Source organism: Anopheles ziemanni, chromosome 2, assembly GCF_943734765.1.
Source record: "Anopheles ziemanni chromosome 2, idAnoZiCoDA_A2_x.2, whole genome shotgun sequence".
Lineage (NCBI taxonomy): Eukaryota > Metazoa > Arthropoda > Insecta > Diptera > Culicidae > Anopheles > Anopheles ziemanni.
In genome coordinates, this window is record NC_080705.1 from 85,464,412 (window position 1) to 85,481,972 (window position 17,561).

The 17,561-nt window shown below is 49.3% G+C and overlaps 4 protein-coding genes across 4 annotated transcripts; 2 read left to right on the top strand and 2 right to left on the bottom strand.

Annotated features, from left to right (window-relative positions):
• The first annotated feature begins 4,044 nt into the window (after positions 1-4,044).
• On the top strand, positions 4,045-10,552 carry LOC131282022 (uncharacterized). The gene is made up of 7 exons (XM_058311404.1): positions 4,045-7,319; positions 7,393-7,950; positions 8,844-8,903; positions 9,143-9,442; positions 9,520-9,699; positions 9,774-10,161; positions 10,237-10,552. Exons 1-7 carry the CDS (start codon positions 4,185-4,187, stop codon positions 10,239-10,241), a joined length of 4,626 nt encoding a protein of 1,541 aa, XP_058167387.1. The 5' UTR covers positions 4,045-4,184; the 3' UTR covers positions 10,242-10,552.
• A 2,455-nt stretch (positions 10,553-13,007) lies between these two features.
• LOC131294592 (uncharacterized) lies at positions 13,008-13,890 on the bottom strand. Its single transcript, XM_058322638.1, has 3 exons — positions 13,658-13,890; positions 13,491-13,577; positions 13,008-13,413 (listed from the first exon to the last, which is right to left on the bottom strand). The coding sequence occupies exons 1-3, from the start codon at positions 13,888-13,890 to the stop codon at positions 13,008-13,010; spliced, it is 726 nt and encodes a 241-aa protein (XP_058178621.1).
• Positions 13,891-15,515: 1,625 nt separating this feature from the next.
• On the top strand, positions 15,516-16,230 carry LOC131294593 (uncharacterized). The gene is made up of 2 exons (XM_058322639.1): positions 15,516-15,536; positions 15,634-16,230. The coding sequence occupies exons 1-2, from the start codon at positions 15,516-15,518 to the stop codon at positions 16,228-16,230; spliced, it is 618 nt and encodes a 205-aa protein (XP_058178622.1).
• Positions 16,231-16,308: 78 nt separating this feature from the next.
• Positions 16,309-17,021, bottom strand: LOC131281144 (U6 snRNA-associated Sm-like protein LSm5). The gene is made up of 3 exons (XM_058310403.1): positions 16,831-17,021; positions 16,545-16,741; positions 16,309-16,449 (listed from the first exon to the last, which is right to left on the bottom strand). Exons 1-3 carry the CDS (start codon positions 16,874-16,876, stop codon positions 16,408-16,410), a joined length of 285 nt encoding a protein of 94 aa, XP_058166386.1. The 5' UTR covers positions 16,877-17,021; the 3' UTR covers positions 16,309-16,407.
• Between the last annotated feature and the right edge of the window lie 540 nt (positions 17,022-17,561).

The window sequence follows — 17,561 nt, forward strand, 5'->3', positions numbered from 1 at the left end:
TTTCCTCCGCTGCTCTGTATGTCGCCGTGTCTTTCCCGGAGTCTTGAATATGTGTGTGTGTTTGTAAGTGTGTCCTGGTCACGACGCAGCGCCCCGCAACTCCACAATGGTTGTTCCATTGGTGTTTCGGTGGACACCATATAATGCCGGTGAGAAAGAGCGAGAGAGAGAAGGCGTGTGTGTGTGTATGTACTTTGCGTAAGAACGAGAGGAAAGGTGAAACGTTTCGTCCCGAAACGTTTCCTCCACCTTCACCACCTCTTGTAGTCTTCACGCTTGCACAGTGGACCGAGGAAAGGTCATCGGATTCAGATATTCATTCATATTCAAAAAAACAAAAATTAGGACAGTTTACTAGGAAACATCCATTTGCTATTTTGTAGATTTTTTTTTGCAAATATTTGTTTGCTGGTTGACTATTGTATTATGCCTTAATACTGTGTGCTTTAAATAAAATGCTTAAACGGGGATATCTTATGAGTCTCCGTGGTACAAATAATTGACTGTCTACCACTCCCTTCTTCCAGAAGATCCAAGTCACCCAATTAAAAAAAAAAAATCTCAAGAAGGATGTATTTTCATATCACAGGGAAAAATTTATTTGGATTGCTGCGATTCGTATGTTATCATGCGAGTTGGTAATTAAAGTGCACGGTCCGTTAATGCGGGTGTGATCTTTATTGGAGGTGTATCCTTTGCATTACTGGATTGCATGTGAACATTACTTCAGGACGGTATGTGTGCGTAAAGAATTGGGTCCATCATTGGGTGGACAAGATTCTCAATTTTCACAAGAAAAATAGCAGGGCCACCTCCTCTGCCTCCGCTCCGGCGCATGGCCCACTGTGCGCCAACACGCGCGCTGTCTTCTCCTCGCTGTTGTCAAATTGTGGTAGGCAGAAAAAGTGCGGGCTGCTGAGTTGAACGGGGGGGATGGGGAATGCTAGAGGTGCAGATAGCAGCCGCGTTGTTGCTAAGAGATATCCCCCCGCCGTCGTCTGCCGCGTCTCGACTGTTGCGTAGGTTTAGTTTGTTGGTTAGACGGATGGCAAACCCGGGCAAAAGAATAAAACGAGGTTAAACCGGGAGAGGGGAAGGGATTTGAGTAGTCACTGTCAAGAAGAAACATGAAATCGGTTGACGCAACGTGGTTTGGCGGTGTGGGGTAGGGGTGCACCACCAGAAGAGGAAAAGGCTACCAGTGCTGCCATCTAGTGGCCACTGCCAGCGCCACCGAACCTAGTGCTTTAACTACATTCACACACACACACACACACACACACACGCATACAAACACGAGTTAAGATAGACCGGGGGGGAACAGGCCGGGGGAACGGGGACGGGCGGTGGCATGCTAGGCCACGCTGGCTTGTTCTTTTTACAAGCTGACTGGCCGGTAAGTGTGTGTGTGTGTGTGTGTGTGTGTATGTGCACGTGTGCACGGGCGCGCACGCCTTTGTGTTTGTGTGCGTGTGCCTATGCATGACGCTCTCGATTTTCACTGTTGTTGCTGCTGTTGCTGGCTGGCACTTGGTTTTGTTGCGTTGCAAATATTTTACTTTCCTGGTAAACCCATTTTCCGAACCACAATTTTCCTGCCAGCTTTCGTGAAGATCGCGTTGGTATGGAGAGCGTTTGCAGTAGACCGGCATCTTCATCCGGCACCTGGGACCGCGGGATGATGCTGATGATAATGATGGGTTGGCCTGCTGAGATCAAAAGCTGGATGGAAAATGAAGCTGGCTACGACCAAAAGTTAGGCAGAAAAATGGTTGCTTGTTTTTGACACAAATTCGTTGGAGAACATTTGTATCGCTCAAATTTGCGATTATCAAATACGCTGCAAATTCACTACGGTAACGAAATCTTCCACCGAAAAGGACGACGATCCCCCCGGCTCTATTGGCGGAACGGTCCGAAGAATGTCGTCGAAATTGGCTAACAAGTAATAACGTCGAAGAGAGAGTTCAATTTTCCAGCCAGCATATCGAACGAAAAGTATGGCTAGGACACTTAGGCGAGGAGAAAATATGAATTGTAGTGGTCAGTGGCGGTAGTGTCCACCTTCCAACAACCCATATAGCTGCCCAGGGGAAGGGCGGGAAAGGAGAACCGAGGGCTCACTTGCTTGCGAAGGGGGCAATACACGAAAACGGCATGACGCGGCGCCGCACTCGACCACCATTTTGTAGTGCTCGAGTTGGTGGATCTTCCAGCGGTGGACCGGGGCGGGGGGAAGGAGAGGAGATTTGTAAGTGCACGATAGAAGAAAATTGTGGGCAAGGGTTGGTGGGGCTGGGCGAAGGTAGGTGCGCGGAGCTGGGTCTCGTTGTTCCCGTCGAGTTTCTCAACGAACACACAGCAGGGGCAGGGAAACGACGGAAGCGACGCGGGTGACGCGGAGGACTAGCAGCGGTTCTACGGGTGCAAGGGGGGTACACGGGTGATCAATGGGGCGGGGGGAAGCACGGTGAAGGGTATATTTTTGAGAGAAAGAGAACCCAAAGCAAACCGACCGAAGGAAGCGGCGGCAGACCGAGAGCGAGCATAGAGTGTTCCGCTGGGAAGAGAGACCGATAGAGCGGGGTGGAGCAAAAGGGAGAGAGCATACTAGAGAGATGGACCAGGAAAGAGACAGACAGCAGCGGAGGATCGGTGGTGCACACGGGGTGGTGAAGTGGAGGTATGAGTTTGTTTTTTTTTGTTTTCGATGAGGATTCATCCCGGGGAGCGGTTGGAGGAAAGGAGGGAATGCGGACAGGAAATGGCAGGGACACAACGGGTCCCCCGTGAGGGAGAGGTCACAGGGTTTTTGAGCACTTCGTAGGTCCGGATAATCGGCATTGGATTCGGATTGAACCGACGGGATGGACAGGGTCAAACGGTGGGGGAAGGCTGAGGAGGGTGATGAACTGCAGGGATGACGTTTTGCAGCGACAACATCACCGGGGCAGGTGCCTTCTGGGCCGGGCAGATTTCGGCACACGGTTCCATCCAAAAGGACACGCCGGTCAGGGAAATCCTTTTACGAGGCGGGGTGGAGTGGAGTGAAGTCGGCCGGGGGAAGAGAGCACGGGTTGGCACACAACCCACGGAGGTCCATTTCGTCCCCGCTCCGACCTCTAAGCGACCGAAGAGCAAGAGAGATGGCGAACCGGGCGAAATCCGGGTCGGGGATTTGTGAGGTTAGGTGTGTGTGCTCTGCGGTCCGGGAGTCATGTAGGAGCGGGCGGCGCCACCGGTTGGTAGGAAAGAAGGGTCACCCGGGCTGGGAAGGAAGAAGCGGGAAGCATTTTATCGATTAGTTCTGCTCGGGGAGGAACTGGTGGGACGGGAGGGAGGGGTGGGTGTTTTTCCTCAATGTATGCGTGTGTGTGTGTGTTCTTCTTTTCCCGCATTCGGCCTGGTTCTCTGTCGTCCGTCGTCGTCGTCTGCCGTTAGCGTCTGTCTGTATGTGTGCACGATTTTTGGTGTGCTCCAGAAGCGCCACACACCAGATACGGTCACACACCATCAAACGGTCGGTCGGTAGGGTTTTTCTTCCCCAAACGCTTACTCCCGGCCTGGCCTGCCCTGGCAAACCGGGGCCCACCACCAGCGCGCACAAGCACAAACGCAAACAGCACAGGCACAGATTTACAGCCATCTGGGTCTTGCTGTGTGTGTGTATGTGTCTCTGTGTGTGGATTTGTGGAGGTCGATATTTTGGACAAGACTCTGGAAGGGAAGGGGAGGGGGGTGGATGGAAAAGATGTTTGCTAGTACAATTAATAAGAATAAAAGTAAGTTCTCTCGATGATTGCTAAAAGCTTAAAGTCAACTCTGAGACAAATTTCCAAGGAGGAGCCCACTCAACGCAGGCCGTAAAGAAGCGGTTTAAAAAGAGAAATTTGTGTTAACGGCTACAGAATCATAATCGTAATTAATGTTCATCTTCAAACGTCCTATGTAACGCCTTTTTCCACATCTTCTAATGTAAACGTATCGCTTGTTTTCTTTTTAGAGGGCCCTCCCAACACGACCCACGTCCCCAACCTGCCGACAACTGGTCACGGTATAAAGATCGATAAGTTGAGGACGCGCGAGGACGACGACCAGGACTATTACGGCGACGGCTACGCTAACGGCTCCATCGATAGCACGGGAGCAACGGAGTCACGGTGGCGTCCGACGACGGTGAAGAGATGGGCGAGGTTGGTGCGAATGCATCCGAAACAACAGCATCAACGACGGAGAGCAGCGGCGCGCTTAAGGAGAACGGTCAGCCACTGGTGAACGGTGGTGGCGGAGCGGTGGATGATGCAGGAACCGAGGCAGCGACCGAAGCCGATGACGGCGAGGAGAAGCTGCAGAAAAAAGACACCATCAACGTCGAAGAACCGGAGAAGGATGAAGCTGTAGATGGAGATCGTCCTGCGAAGGCGGCGGAACCACAGGATGGCGGCGGTCGGGAGGTAAAAGGCAGTGAACTCGAAGAGGAAAAGGAAACACCCACATCGGACGTGGTGCAGGAAACGCAAGCGTCGGCTGAGAAACAATCGCAGCAGGCTTCGGATGAAGAAAACAATGACAGTGCTGCCGAACCATCGTCAGTTGTGGAGGAAAACTCGTCTTCTAGTAAGCAGAGCACCGTTGCTACGGGCAACCACTCTCACACGTCGGCAGCTGCGAACGATGGTGATGTGAGCAGAAGGTCAGAAACCACAACAGTGGCAAGCGATAGTGAAGAGCCGCAGGAAGACACGAACCGAAGCAGTGCGACTGCGAATGGTAAGTCCACCCCGGCGAAGGAAGTGGACGCTGAGAAAAGCAACTCAAAGGAGGGTCCGATGGAGGTGGATGAAGATGAAAATGCCGGTGGGGAGGTACAGAGAAGTAGTTCTGCACAGCAGGCAACACAGAATGGCGATGAGAAGGTGATATCGCTAAGCGGTGACCAGGATACGGGAATACCTTCGCGGGAAGTGCCACGATCGAAGTCGAAAAGCATCACCGATGACGAACCGATGGAGGTCGATGGTGGTACCAACGAGGAGGACCAGGAGGAATCATCATCGGTTGCGACGAACGGTCACAATGAAGTTGTCGATGGAACCAAGGAAAATGAAGCGACCAACAAAGAGAAGAACGCCAAGACGGCACGTCAAGAGGAGGAGGACGATGACAAACCGGTCAGTATTAATTCCGACTCCGAAGCCGACGAGCCGACGCAGCAGCGCGACGTGCCCGTGACGACGACGATACCGTCGAAACCAAAGCCAAATGTGATCGTAGTCGACGAAGGAGGGCTGATCAAGCTCGGCGAAGGAGGAAGTGGTGGAGGAGCTAGTAGCAAACAACCGGCCGCCGCCGCCTTGGAGCTTCCGTCGGTGGGCAACGGAGAAACCACAATCACGACGGTGACCAAGAGCAACCCGTCCAGCAATGGCATCCAACCGGCGGCTCCCGTCGTTGCTACCGGCAACCAAAATGGCGACTGTGATGGAGACGTAACGATCCTTAGCGATAAGGAGGAAGACTGCGTCGTGATCGAGGATGACGACGATGACGAGGACGACGAAGACGATGATGACGATGTCACCGAGGGTGATTCCGATGTCACTCCCGCGACGCCCGTGTCCACACCCACAACTGCGTCCTCGCGTCAAAGTATACGATCCAAGGGAGGGAGATCCGGAGGAGGCGCTGGTTCGATGGTGACTGGCGGACCGAATCCGATGGCACTTGTAATGCAGCAGGCGAAGCAACAAAACCAACAAATAGACGACGATGATGACGATGTCGAGGAAATTATCGACGACCCGCTCGCATTACCAGTCGGAAAAGTCGGTGGTCGCGCATCGCTGGGGGGCCAACAGTTCACGGGCTCTATGAAGGGCACGGGACAGAAGTCACTGCTGATGAGCAACTCCGGAACGCCCCCGGCAGGTAAGGAGTCTTCGCTGATGATAATCGACACCAACACACTCATGAACAACAACGGAAACTCGCGGACGGCAGCTAATAATCTGGTAGGAAATGCCAACAGCCCACTCGGGCTAGGTAAAGCTCCGGTCGTCGGTATGATGGGAAATAACATGGCCGGCTCTCCCGGCAGTGGTCAGTTTAATTCGCGCAGCTTGCTCAACTCTTCCGGGATAGTGAATGCCACCGGAACCGCGGGTGCTATCGGCAGCGGTGGTATGCTGGGAAAGGCAAATGCATCTCCGCTGGCTCCAGTAACGCCCCTGTTGCCCGCCCTCACCGACGATATGTTCGTCCTGGAGGCGCCCTCGTTCATCGTGCCGTATATCTACGAGAAGCCACCGGTCGACAATCTACGCGACATTCTCGACGACCTCGAGGTGGAGATCAAGGAGATGCGAAAAAAGCTGGAAGAGTCGGGTGCGGTTCCGCCGGCGGATAAGGCATCGGCCCAGGATTCCACAGCAACAACGGACCAGCAGCAGGGCGAAGCGGCGAAAAAGGAGCAGGAATCATCGGCGGGTGACACCGAGAAGGAACCGGACAGTAAGAAACGCAAGCGCAACAACGTCGTCGACGACGACGACGAATGGGACGAGCTGGACACGTCGACGGACGACGAAGCGTCCGATGAGGAGCAAAAGACGAAGGTGCTGATCAAGGAGGCCCGGGCGGACATCGAAGCGATCAAGGAGCACATCATCTCGCCGCTCGATAAGGACGACCTGACCGGGGGCGGTGGCGATGCGAAGAAGCAATCGGAGAACTACTTCGAGAACCCGCTCGGCAAGTTCTTCATGAACATCGGCATCAACCAGGTGCAGGAGTTCGTACAGACGGATCTGCTGCGGCAGCAGAAGCGCAAGCGGGACCGGGAGGGCAAACCGTCGCCCAGCACGCAGATGGCCATCAACTCGCTGATGAAGAATCTCGAGCAGAGCAAGGAGAACAACAAGCCGTACAAGTTCGAGATGAAGCGCTGCGAGTACTGCCCGTTCAAGTCCGAGTCGGCGCTGGTGATGGCGCACCACTACGAGACGCCCCACATGCGCAACTTTATCTACAAGTGCAACTTCTGCTCGTACGAGACGCGACCGCCGCACGACATCCTCTACCACATGGAGGCGGTGCACAACATCAAGGGGCGCATGGAGAAGGCGCTCTCGTACCACCACTGCCCGAACTGCCCGTTCGAGGACAATGGCAAGTCGAAGCTGGCGCGGCACGCGGTCGCCTGCGCAAAGAAGTTCCGACCGGAGGCGAACCTCAACCCGCCGCTCGACTGGGAACCGCCGGCGAAGATACCGCGCATCAAACCGAAGCATGGACTCGTCGGGACGGCCACCGCATATCAGGTAGGGTCGGGTTTAACTTTCTTTGATCTTTACTGTCTATACTAAACTGTTCCCATTTGTTCCCTCGTTATAGGCAATGACCGCCCAGCAGCAGAAAAATCTTGCCCTTGCCAACCAGCAACGACTCAACCAGCAGCAGCAGGGTGTGACACCGGTGGCGTTGCATGCCGGCGGCCACCTGACGCATCAACAGATCGCACAGCAGCAGGCGGCCGGTGGCGGTGCACTGAACCTGAGCGGGCTCGGTGCGGCCGGCGTCAGTGCGCTTAACAACGTCAACCTAGCGAACCTGTCGCCGGCTGCCCAGGCGGCCGCCATCCGTGCCCGTGCTGGCGGTGTGACCGGCGGTAATAATGTTGCCGTCGCTGGTCTCGCGGGTCGCGCTCCGGCCATCATCTCCTCGCCCACCGGCATAACGGCCGCGGCGGCCGGACTGCGAACGGGGGTCGGCGCTGGGATGGGAGGGGCGGCCGGTGGTGGTGTCATGAGTGCGAACGCGCTTGCCGCATCCGCCGCCGCCATCCGGAACACGCTCGCCGGAGCCGGAATGGTAATACCCAATAACCTTCAGCTATCGGCATCGGCCTTAGCCGCCGCTGCTGCTGCGGGAGGATTTAATAAGTTTATGCCGGTAAATTACCATCCCGTTATGGTTTTCTTCATTTTTTTTTCTTTAGAGTTTTGTTCCGTATTTTGTTGCATATCGGTTGATTATGGTTTATTTAGTTTTTTAGTTCACAACCTTTTGTAATCACGATACACTAAAGTTAACGTACGTGGAAATGTAGAGAGGTTGTTGGCATTACGCCGCACTTTAACTGAGTATAGTTTGAGCTTTATTTGCTTTAAACAAATAACGGGACGGGATATTTAAGGTTTTATCGAAATCGAATTGAACAATATGTTTTAAAAATTTACCGCGTATCACTTCCTGAAAAATAATTAAAAAATTATCAACTTCAAAGCTCCTAAAAAGTGTGATATGGCACTATGTATCATTTAGCAAATTTAGTAGTTGAACAATTTGCCAAGATGTGGCTAGATTTTTAAAATGACAACTAAAGCTTATCTTTTCCCGATTGAATTTAGTTTAAGTAAAACAACAAAATTCTTCCAAAAAATTCTAAAGCTATCAAATAGCTCTTACACAGACAAATAGATGAGGATTGTAGACTCAAATTTGTATAATCAAAGAGCAAATATTGTTATTCTTAAAAAATTTAGTCATATTTTAAGGGTTGGTAAAACTTAGTAACATATTGTTCAAAATGAAGATTTCATTACACTAACGGTATTTGACATAACACACAATTTCTTCCGTTGTTTGTTAAACTATAAGTTGGTATAATCTTAAGACTGATTTTTTTTTTATCTATTTCTCTATTCTTTTTATCCCTCTCTTTCACCCATTTCCCTACTGTGTGACCTCTTCTCTCCGCACCGTGGTGCAACATACAACCACACAACAACGAACACAACACCGACACACTCGATATCTGCACAAAACAATCACTATTCTGATAGAATTCCCTCAACGCTGGACGATCTCTTCTATCTAATTCCAATGCCTCAATAACGATTCAGGTTGGTTTAGTTTGTACAATTGATTTGTTTTGTCTTTTATTCTGTTCTGTATTACGAACCCTCTCGGTTTTACATTTCTCTTCTCTGTTGGGGTTTTGGGGCCACGCGCTAGTTGTGGGGCATTAGAGAAACTCTGGACACGCGGGGAGTGGTTGGTGGGATGTGTTTTACGCACAGTGTTAAGAAAACGTCTTAATTGTCACCTTTTTTTGCCCTCCTTTACCCGCCCGCGCGCACAGAACGCGTCCAGTATGAAAGCTCCGAAAACCGCCCAAGCGCCCAGTATTTCGATCACCCCCTTGCCCCGACAGTCCGCGTCCGGTAATGGCGGCAGCGGCAGCAGTAGCAATGCGGCCAACATGTCCAACATTGCCGGCGCTCTGTCGAAGCTGCAGGCCCAGGGCACGTCTGCGGTCAAGCCCGGCCAGAACCCGAGCGGCGGTGGCAAGACGGCATTCGTGGTGTGCGAAATTTGCGATGGCTACATCAAGGATCTGGACCAGCTGCGCAATCATATGCAGTGGATACACAAAGTGAAGGTAAGTAAAAGGGTTTAGCAAATAGGTGGAGCAGTGCTTCTGGAACGTGAGGTTAATGATTTCCTTTTTGTTTTTAGATCCACCCGAAAATGATCTACAATCGGCCCCCGCTTAATTGCCAAAAATGTCAGTACCGATTCTTCACCGATCAGGGCCTCGAGAGGCATCTGCTCGGATCGCACGGTCTCGTGACGAGCTCCATGCAGGAGGCCGCCAACAAGGGCAAGGACGCCGGCCGTTGTCCTGTATGCGGACGGGTATGCATCGTGTAGTGTGCAACTCCAATGGTGTAACCTTTCCTAACGACGTGTTTTTTTTTGTCACTTTACAGGTATACCAATGGAAGTTGCTAAACCACGTATCGCGCGATCACAATATGACCCTGAAACCTGCACACCTCTCGTACAAATGCACCGTCTGTACGGCCACCTTCGGCATGTACAAGCAGTTCGAAAGCCACGTCTACTCCGCGCACAGCACGGTCGCGAAGAAGACGGTCGACAGCAAGGGCGGCGGCAAGGGTGGTGGTGGCCAGCAGGCGGGCATGGGTGGTGCAACTGGGTCCTCGTCCGGCATGGGCCGGGGGTCGGCGTACGGTTCCGGCAACGATTCGCTGCTGAAGCCGCTGAAGATCAACGACGAGATCACGATCATCCCGCAGCCGACTTCCAACAGCAGCAAGATGGCAAAAACGATCGAGCTCGAAAGTCATGTTATAGGTAAGACAGCCCCTACCCCTTTATGTGCCATGCTTTGTTGTTTGCATGTCTGACCAATCCGATTTCTTTACACAGATTAAACGTGCTACCGCCACTCGGACAATGGAGGGTCCGAGCGAGATTAAGCGCAGGGATGCAAAGCAAAATTCCAGCACACTCCCGGAGTTTAACTTCCCACACCAGAAAGAGTACTCATGCTCGTTCCGCGGCACGCTGGAAAAGTAACAGGACATAAGAAAGCATCAGCGAACACTCACTCCGTTCAGTTGGCGTGTGTGCGTGTGTGTGCGTGTGCTGCATACAAATAGACACACAGACCTTACGCACGCACTTGTAAATGATAGTAATCCTGTAGAGTAATCCACCGCATCCCTCCACTCTCCCTTCCCCCCCCCCCCACCCCCCCGAACAGCCGCGGTTAACGATGAGATGGTTAGGGTGTACCCGGGCATCGCGTCTGATCAAACGCACCAAATTGCGGTGGAGCTACTCCCCCCGCACCCACCCACACACCCCACACACGCGCGCAGTAAATTGAAACATTGATAGGATTATTACCACCTTTTTCCTCTGTAACTCTTCGGTAGATATCTTAATATACTAAACTATGATTATGTTCTTTTGTAATCCTTTTTGTAAGTATTAAACACAGCGTGTGCGCTCAGTAGAAATGGCATTATCTGTTTTTTTATCCCCTCATCCTCCATAAGTTTTTCTATATCTCAGTTTTGCAGGCGCGGTTATATGTAATCGTTTTCTATTTATTCAGGAATTCTCGATTAGACAAAAAACGGTTACATTGTTTTTAACAACAGAACAAGATAAGTTTTCCTACTCATATGTGACAGCAATTGTTATGTTGCAATGTTGCGGAAGCATTGAATTACAAAGTTTTAAATTTCAAGCAAATATATGGCATTATTAATGTAAAAAAAAGGTTCTCGCTTAAATAATTCACTATCGAACCTGCTGCTTAATTATCTTCAGTTTCGGGGGTTCAGAAGATTCTGATTCTGTGGCCGGTCAAAGGTTTAGTATAATAAAGCCTGGTTTGCTTGTAAACCCTGCATACTAATTTGTTTGTAACTAATTGTTGTCAACCTCGGTTCTCATTTGAAACGCGCATTTTTTTTAAACTAGCGTTGAAATCATAGTTTCATAAGGTGGAATGAAAGCTCGGCGAGAAAAGCTGACCCTGCCAAAATGCCAATTGTTGCGGCAAAGATGTGTTCTTTTAAATTTTCAATTCTTGTTCCACAAACCAAACTGTATAGCGTACCGAAAACCACATAGAACCAACACACTAGCAGCAATAGACGCTGGCTGATCGCAGTTGGCTAGCGAGTCATAGAAAAATGCACATTATTCCGGCGCAGGGTAACGCCTAGCCTATTACGATTCACCAACACGAGCTATACCGGCCGCGGGCAAAGCGTCGTCCGAGAGGAGGAGTTTCAGCTTAAAGTACTAATCAACTCAATATTGTTCCCACTGTGGTATCATGGGAAGCAAAAAGCTCAGAGATTGTGAACAGTTTAGAAGCAGTGTACGAGTTATAAACAACAAATGGAGCATAAACATGCAAAGAAACGAGCATCGAGGAAGTGAAGGGTAAAATGCAAGAAAAGGATGGTTGTAAATCTGAACATGAAATAAATGAACCTATATAAACAGTGTAAGAAGACAAGGCTTCAAGTTATCATAAGGGCAGTATGTAGTACGAATAAAAAAAACTTTATAATCCAAATAGTAATAAAAGAAGAGAACAGATATCCAAAGCAAACTTCTCCATCGTGATAATGTGTTCTTCCGTATCGTATCAAAGCTTATTTTTGCGCACCCGGGTGCTAATGGATGACGACGCCCGGTGGTGACCAAGACTGTGACGACTCTCACACCTGGAACCAGCAACGTTAGCAACCGGACCATTTCATTTAATCGACTAAAGCCTTGGAACGACCAGATTAAATACGTTCGAAGACACCTCGGACCACTTCACTTTGTTTCGGCAGCGATGCGCACAGAACATTACCGTGGTATTTTTCCACGCCTGTTCGGCCGGAAACGGATCAATGAAAGATAGTCGGTCAACAAAAATTACCATGTTAAGCGTTTAGGTGCGAACATGACAGGACCTCGCTTTTGTTATAATTGTTTAAAATAACAGTGAACATCTCATCTTCCTCCTACCGCCATTCATGTGGGAAATCCGTGTTCAAATTCATTCAAAAGCCACCAATGTGTACACGGGTGATTGGCTTTTCTTTTACTTTGAAACTATCGTTTGTCCAGCCGTGTAGGTCGCGGTTTATTCATACTGCTCATCACCTCGGATGACTGATGAAGTCAATAGACATTAGGCATTTGCAAACAAATTGCAGTTGCATCAGCAAGCTTAGTATTTGTTCAACTGTTCTACACTTCCATGGCTCACAAATGCATGAAATCTTTAACTCAGAAATTTAGGAGCAGAAATCACTTCACGGATTAATTAAAATCCTCTTAATGCCTACTACTGACCTACTGCCTGACCTACTACGACTTCATTAATGTTCAAAATTGTAGTTCAAATGTTTTGGTCGTTACACAGATCATCATGTACATAACGAAGGAAGCATTGTGAGGAACGAATTCATGTGAAAGCTTAGAAATCACAATTGGGCGGAACACTAGCGGTATAATTTAATAGATGTCTCATTATTTCTTTCTCGTGTTAAATAAGACTCAATGAGTATAAATCATTGCTTGTGTTTTAATTTATCATTAAAAATAACCTTAGCCTAGGAAGTTGTTCGTAAGCGCACGTGACTGTCGTGGAATCGCAGTCCACCGATTTTCCCCCCTCCCTACTCTTTGTCGCCTTCCTCGTCCGTCGGTGGTTTCGTGTTGGTCGTCAGGCCGATCACCGTCTCGTCGACACTGGCCGGCACCAGCGGTTCACTGGCGGAGCTGGAGAACGGTAAGCTGTTCAGGTTGTTCTGGTTCAGCAGGACGGCCGCGTCGCTCACGTTGTGCTTGTGCACCTCCACGTACGAGCTGTTCGTTTGCGAAATGTTAACGACCGTGCCGGAGATCGGCAGGGCGGATAGCAGATCGCTGAGGTTGGTCGGGACGGCACCGACGTGCACGGGGGCGATCCCAGTGAACACCTGACCCTGCACGCTGGTTTGAATCGGAACCGGAATGTCCCCGAGATTGATGTGCGTATCGTTGTCGCCGTGGCTGAAGAAGGACAGATCTACCTGCTGGTGGCTGCGGGCGAAACAATTCAGACGGAAACGATCAATAGGACTCTTATTCCTACCACGCGGTATTCGAGAGCTACTTACGTGATCGGTTCATCTCCTTCCAGTGTTTCATTTTCTGGCACATCGGCAAGTATTCCGATTTCATAAACGACCGCTTTGATCACATACCTAATGAAGAGGAGGAAGTCAAAAATCGGAAGGAACCTGTTAGACACAAACTGTCACGCGAAGCAATTGGTGATCCTTACAGTTCTTTAGTGCCGTTTTGGGAACTATTCGACGAAAGCAGAGCATCTTGGGCTTCCTCCAAAGTTGACCCATACTCCATCGGGCTGTAGAGAGAGTTTAGTGGATAGCCTGTGGGATGGTTCTCTTCCGTCGAACTGTCCTGCGGGAACTCTTCCGGCAATGGTCCCGCCCGACACAGCTGTCCAGCACAGCAGACACAGTAGAGTGCGGCCACTAGCTTCCACGAGTTCATTCCTTTCGGTGCCATTTGTTTTGTTTTATTAAACTAAATCAATCACCAAACGCACTTTCGCACGATCAACTCCTTCCAACCGTTGGAACCGGGTACGGATATGTGTGTATCAAATGATCGATGATTTGATCGACTTTCCCTCCGCGAATGTTTGTGCGCGAATGATACCGTCCGTCCTCCGGCGGGATCCATTAGGTCTATTTATACCTGTTTTCGTTCGGTGACCGTTTAGCACTGGAATGTCACCTCCACACTCCGTGGGGTGTTGCCTTTCGGAGGGGATCGGAGGGACATTTAGGGGTGAGCCACATTTGGGAGACGTCATGCTCCGAGCCAAGGCTTTACAGGCAAAGAACTGCGACGGATAGATTACGCCAACATGAGAAAAGAACCGATACACTCGCATCGATTCGCAAGACAGGAAGCGAAGAACACGGTTAACAATTATCGGTTTGAACGACTGTTTACGTCGGGATAATCCGAAATTGTTCGGCGGAAGGGATGAGTGATGGGTCAGTGGTTCATATTGATCCGTAAGCCTTTTAAGCTCTGAGTGAGCAGCAGTCGATCGACGTAAAAATGGTGAATCATATAACCAGCATGCTGCGATCGACGATGGTCCAAAGTGTTAATCAAAGTCTTGATCATCCCTTGAACTGTGATTAGTATGAACAAGGTTTTTATTTGTTTTTTATTCAAAATCCGTAAATATTTGCGCCGCATGGTTCGCTTTGCAGGAATACTCAACCGATTTTAAATTTCTAATTTATTTTGAACTGTCTAGCGCAAGAAGTTAGTAACAGAACTCAGACCAACGGAAAACTGCTCCAGATCATCAGCGCAGGCCGTGACGTATTAGAAATCATTTAGCATCTTATTAGACGGTTTGGATGTGTTAAAACAAGGTGGTAGCAATTAGAAGATGGATTTTGTTTTCTTTCTATTTCGCATGCTTTCCAACGGCGCTTCTATGATGTTATTTTAAAATCTAGCTGCTGGATGTGCTTTCTACTGATTTCGCCATTTTCGCCGAACTGAAAAATGTGTCAACACGTGGCAATGAAACCAACCAACTTCGGCGAACCTCTTTCTTCAAACCCGATAGATGAATCATGTACCGTTTGCATGCAGTTCTGAGCAATACTTTACCGATCGCATTACACCATTGAGTCTTCCGGACAAAGTGTCGGCAAAAAGCACCCTCCCACCAGAGGGAAAAGAAAAAATAAATCAGCACGATGTGACGTAGCAATAAATGAGTCCTTCACGACATGTGACGGTGAAGTTGCTAATTTTCACAACCAGCATCCAGCAACGCCACACAACGGTGCGGAGATGCACGGCGCGGACGATAACGAAACGTTGCCACGACCAATGTCAATCCCAATGGGCGCCCGGTGGTGGTGTATCTTTCTTCGCCTAGGAATATTTTTCCCCTTCCCTTCGTCTACGATCGTTTCCTTTTTTTATTTTTGAGTACCCTAGCTATTATCGACCTTCGAGAGGCATAAAAACGTGGACGATCGTAATGCCTCAATTTAGTTGCAGGAATTTAGTACGATTCTACCCATCGAGAACAGCGGCCAGTGTTGCCGGTGGATAAGGAACTAATTTAAACGCTCTCAATGGCAAGGTCAGCTTTTGTGGTAGGTTTACCGTTTCGTTTCGGGAAGGAAGTGGCGAATGTTTTCTCCCTTGAATTACTAAACTAACGATTTTGTTGGTAATCTCCCTTGGAAACAGTTTTGTTTGGTGCTTGTAGCTGCCAGTGTTGCCATTCCACTTCCGGCTGACGAAACCACCGGTCTCGGTGCGGCGTTAAGCAGCATTGCCCACAGTGTGGTCGTTGTAAGTGAAGATGAAGCCCAGCACAATGTAAGCTCCACGGTGCAGGCGGACGAACCGGCACCAGTGAAGCTGGAGTCGGCGAATGTGCTTCCCTCACTGGCGCTCATTGCGATCACGCCCGAGGCACACAATGTGCTGGCAGAAACGGAGAAGCTCGTTTATGAGAATGAAACCGATTCGAAAGGAGTCATTAAAATAACGGTCGTAACACCGACTGCCGTCGTCGAAGCGGACGATTCAGGGGAGCAATCAACGACGGAGTCTACGGAAGGTACTACGCTTGCCGATGAAGGTACAACACAGGTAACGGAAAGTGAAACGGAAGTTACCACCGATATTGCGACGACAGAAGTAACTTCGCACTCGACCACTGTATCGCACGAGCTCACAGTGATCGGTATCGATCAGCTGGACAAGCAAAAGGAGGAGGAAATCAAGAAGACGATCAAGGAAGTTGAAGCCATGCCAGTGATCCTAACTACGGGAGTGTAAGGAACTTTTGATTCCGTCTGTTGTTTTTTTTAATGTTCCATTTCTTTGCAAAACAATAAACCAAAATATCACACCTCGCTCGTTTACTCTTCCGTCGCTTTAATTAACCTTAATTCACACCCTAATACCTAGACCGTAGCGAAGCAGGAAATCAGATTGTCGGGTATTGTTCCTTCCTTACGAAGCATCCGGAAGGTCGCCACTGGAACCGGGCACAAGCTGCAAGGGTAAGATGTATATTCCAAAACATATTAACAACAGACGTGTATCGGTACATGAATGGAAAGAAACCACAAGCAAAACAAACGACAAACCATCGTGATGTTGTTTCCGTTCAGCAGGATTTGGTCGAGTTTGGTTATCCGCCTGCCCTCCGGTGTGTTCTCGTACTCGGTCACGTCCTCCAGTAGCATGTTGACGAAGTCATCAAACCCAAGCAGAGTTCCAACGATTTCCTTGTCATTTTTCATGATGATATGTATCCGTGAACCGATACATTTATCGACCAGTTCTGAAAAAAGGATATCAATTCAATCGAAGTGGCGTCTTCAACAACACGCACAGTGTGGCTGTTCCCTGAGTGCGTTGTTTGCTACTTACCCAGGGGTAGAAGTGTCGATTGATTCGCTACCGAGGTCTGGGCCATTTTGAAGGTAGTTCGGTTTTTTCCTGTTGCTATTTCCCCTAAAATTCTATAATCTGCCCTTCTACAAAAAGCGCGAAACACCCGAGAAGCGTGCAAACGAAATACAATCCGACGCCGGTAAAAATGTTTGTTTATGAAACGCAGCTGACATCCGCCAACTGTCAGCGCAGTGTCTGAATCGAGCTACACACTGAGCAACAAGGTTGCTATAGAAACGCTCTGTAGGAAGCACGTGGCGGGAGTATTTGAAAATGTACGCAAATTAAAAATTGTCTCAAAAGTTTTTCATTCCTTTGTTGGCCTCTTTAGTAGCGAACTTTCTCAGAATTGATGTTTTTAATGTAGAAAATTTAAAGATGTTGTTCCATTATACGATGAACGTTGCACCATCACAACGGTTTACTCCAAACATATTCGAAGCATTATAATTTAAAAATTAAGAATAACAACTTTTACTTGTTTTATTTCCTGTTACTTGCGCACGTCTAACGTCCCTTTAACAATCCAGGAAGACAATCGGCTTCTACAATTAGTTGAAACATCACGGCACGGATCATGCGCATTCGCACGCTACCGGAGAGCAAATGTCGCGAAAAGTGCGTTCGGTTTGTCATCCGTCGGGGTAATGTCTCGTGGTCGGTTGGATCGGGCCTTTGGCCAACCAGCAGGGGGGCATTATCTCGCC

What these genes read in the sequence shown, in the direction of transcription:
- LOC131281144 (XM_058310403.1), bottom strand. Translation starts at nt 16,876, where the DNA reads ATGGCCCAGACCTCGGTAGCGAATCAATCGACACTTCTACCCCTGG. An exon ending in ATCGACACTTCTACCCCTGG is followed by an intron (nt 16,742 to 16,830) that starts GTAAGTAGCAAA and finishes TCCTTTTTTCAG; the next exon opens with AACTGGTCGATAAATGTATC. An exon ending in ACGGAAACAACATCACGATG is followed by an intron (nt 16,450 to 16,544) that starts GTTTGTCGTTTG and finishes TTACCCTTGCAG; the next exon opens with CTTGTGCCCGGTTCCAGTGG.
- LOC131294593 (XM_058322639.1), top strand. Translation starts at nt 15,516, where the DNA reads ATGGCAAGGTCAGCTTTTGTG. An exon ending in TGGCAAGGTCAGCTTTTGTG is followed by an intron (nt 15,537 to 15,633) that starts GTAGGTTTACCG and finishes CCTTGGAAACAG; the next exon opens with TTTTGTTTGGTGCTTGTAGC.
- LOC131294592 (XM_058322638.1), bottom strand. Translation starts at nt 13,890, where the DNA reads ATGAACTCGTGGAAGCTAGTGGCCGCACTCTACTGTGTCTGCTGTGCT. An exon ending in CAAAACGGCACTAAAGAACT is followed by an intron (nt 13,578 to 13,657) that starts GTAAGGATCACC and finishes CCTCTTCATTAG; the next exon opens with GTATGTGATCAAAGCGGTCG. An exon ending in GAAGGAGATGAACCGATCAC is followed by an intron (nt 13,414 to 13,490) that starts GTAAGTAGCTCT and finishes TTTCGCCCGCAG; the next exon opens with CCACCAGCAGGTAGATCTGT.
- LOC131282022 (XM_058311404.1), top strand. Translation starts at nt 4,185, where the DNA reads ATGGGCGAGGTTGGTGCGAATGCATCCGAAACAACAGCATCAACGACG. An exon ending in GGACGGCCACCGCATATCAG is followed by an intron (nt 7,320 to 7,392) that starts GTAGGGTCGGGT and finishes CCCTCGTTATAG; the next exon opens with GCAATGACCGCCCAGCAGCA. An exon ending in ATGCCTCAATAACGATTCAG is followed by an intron (nt 8,904 to 9,142) that starts GTTGGTTTAGTT and finishes CCGCGCGCACAG; the next exon opens with AACGCGTCCAGTATGAAAGC.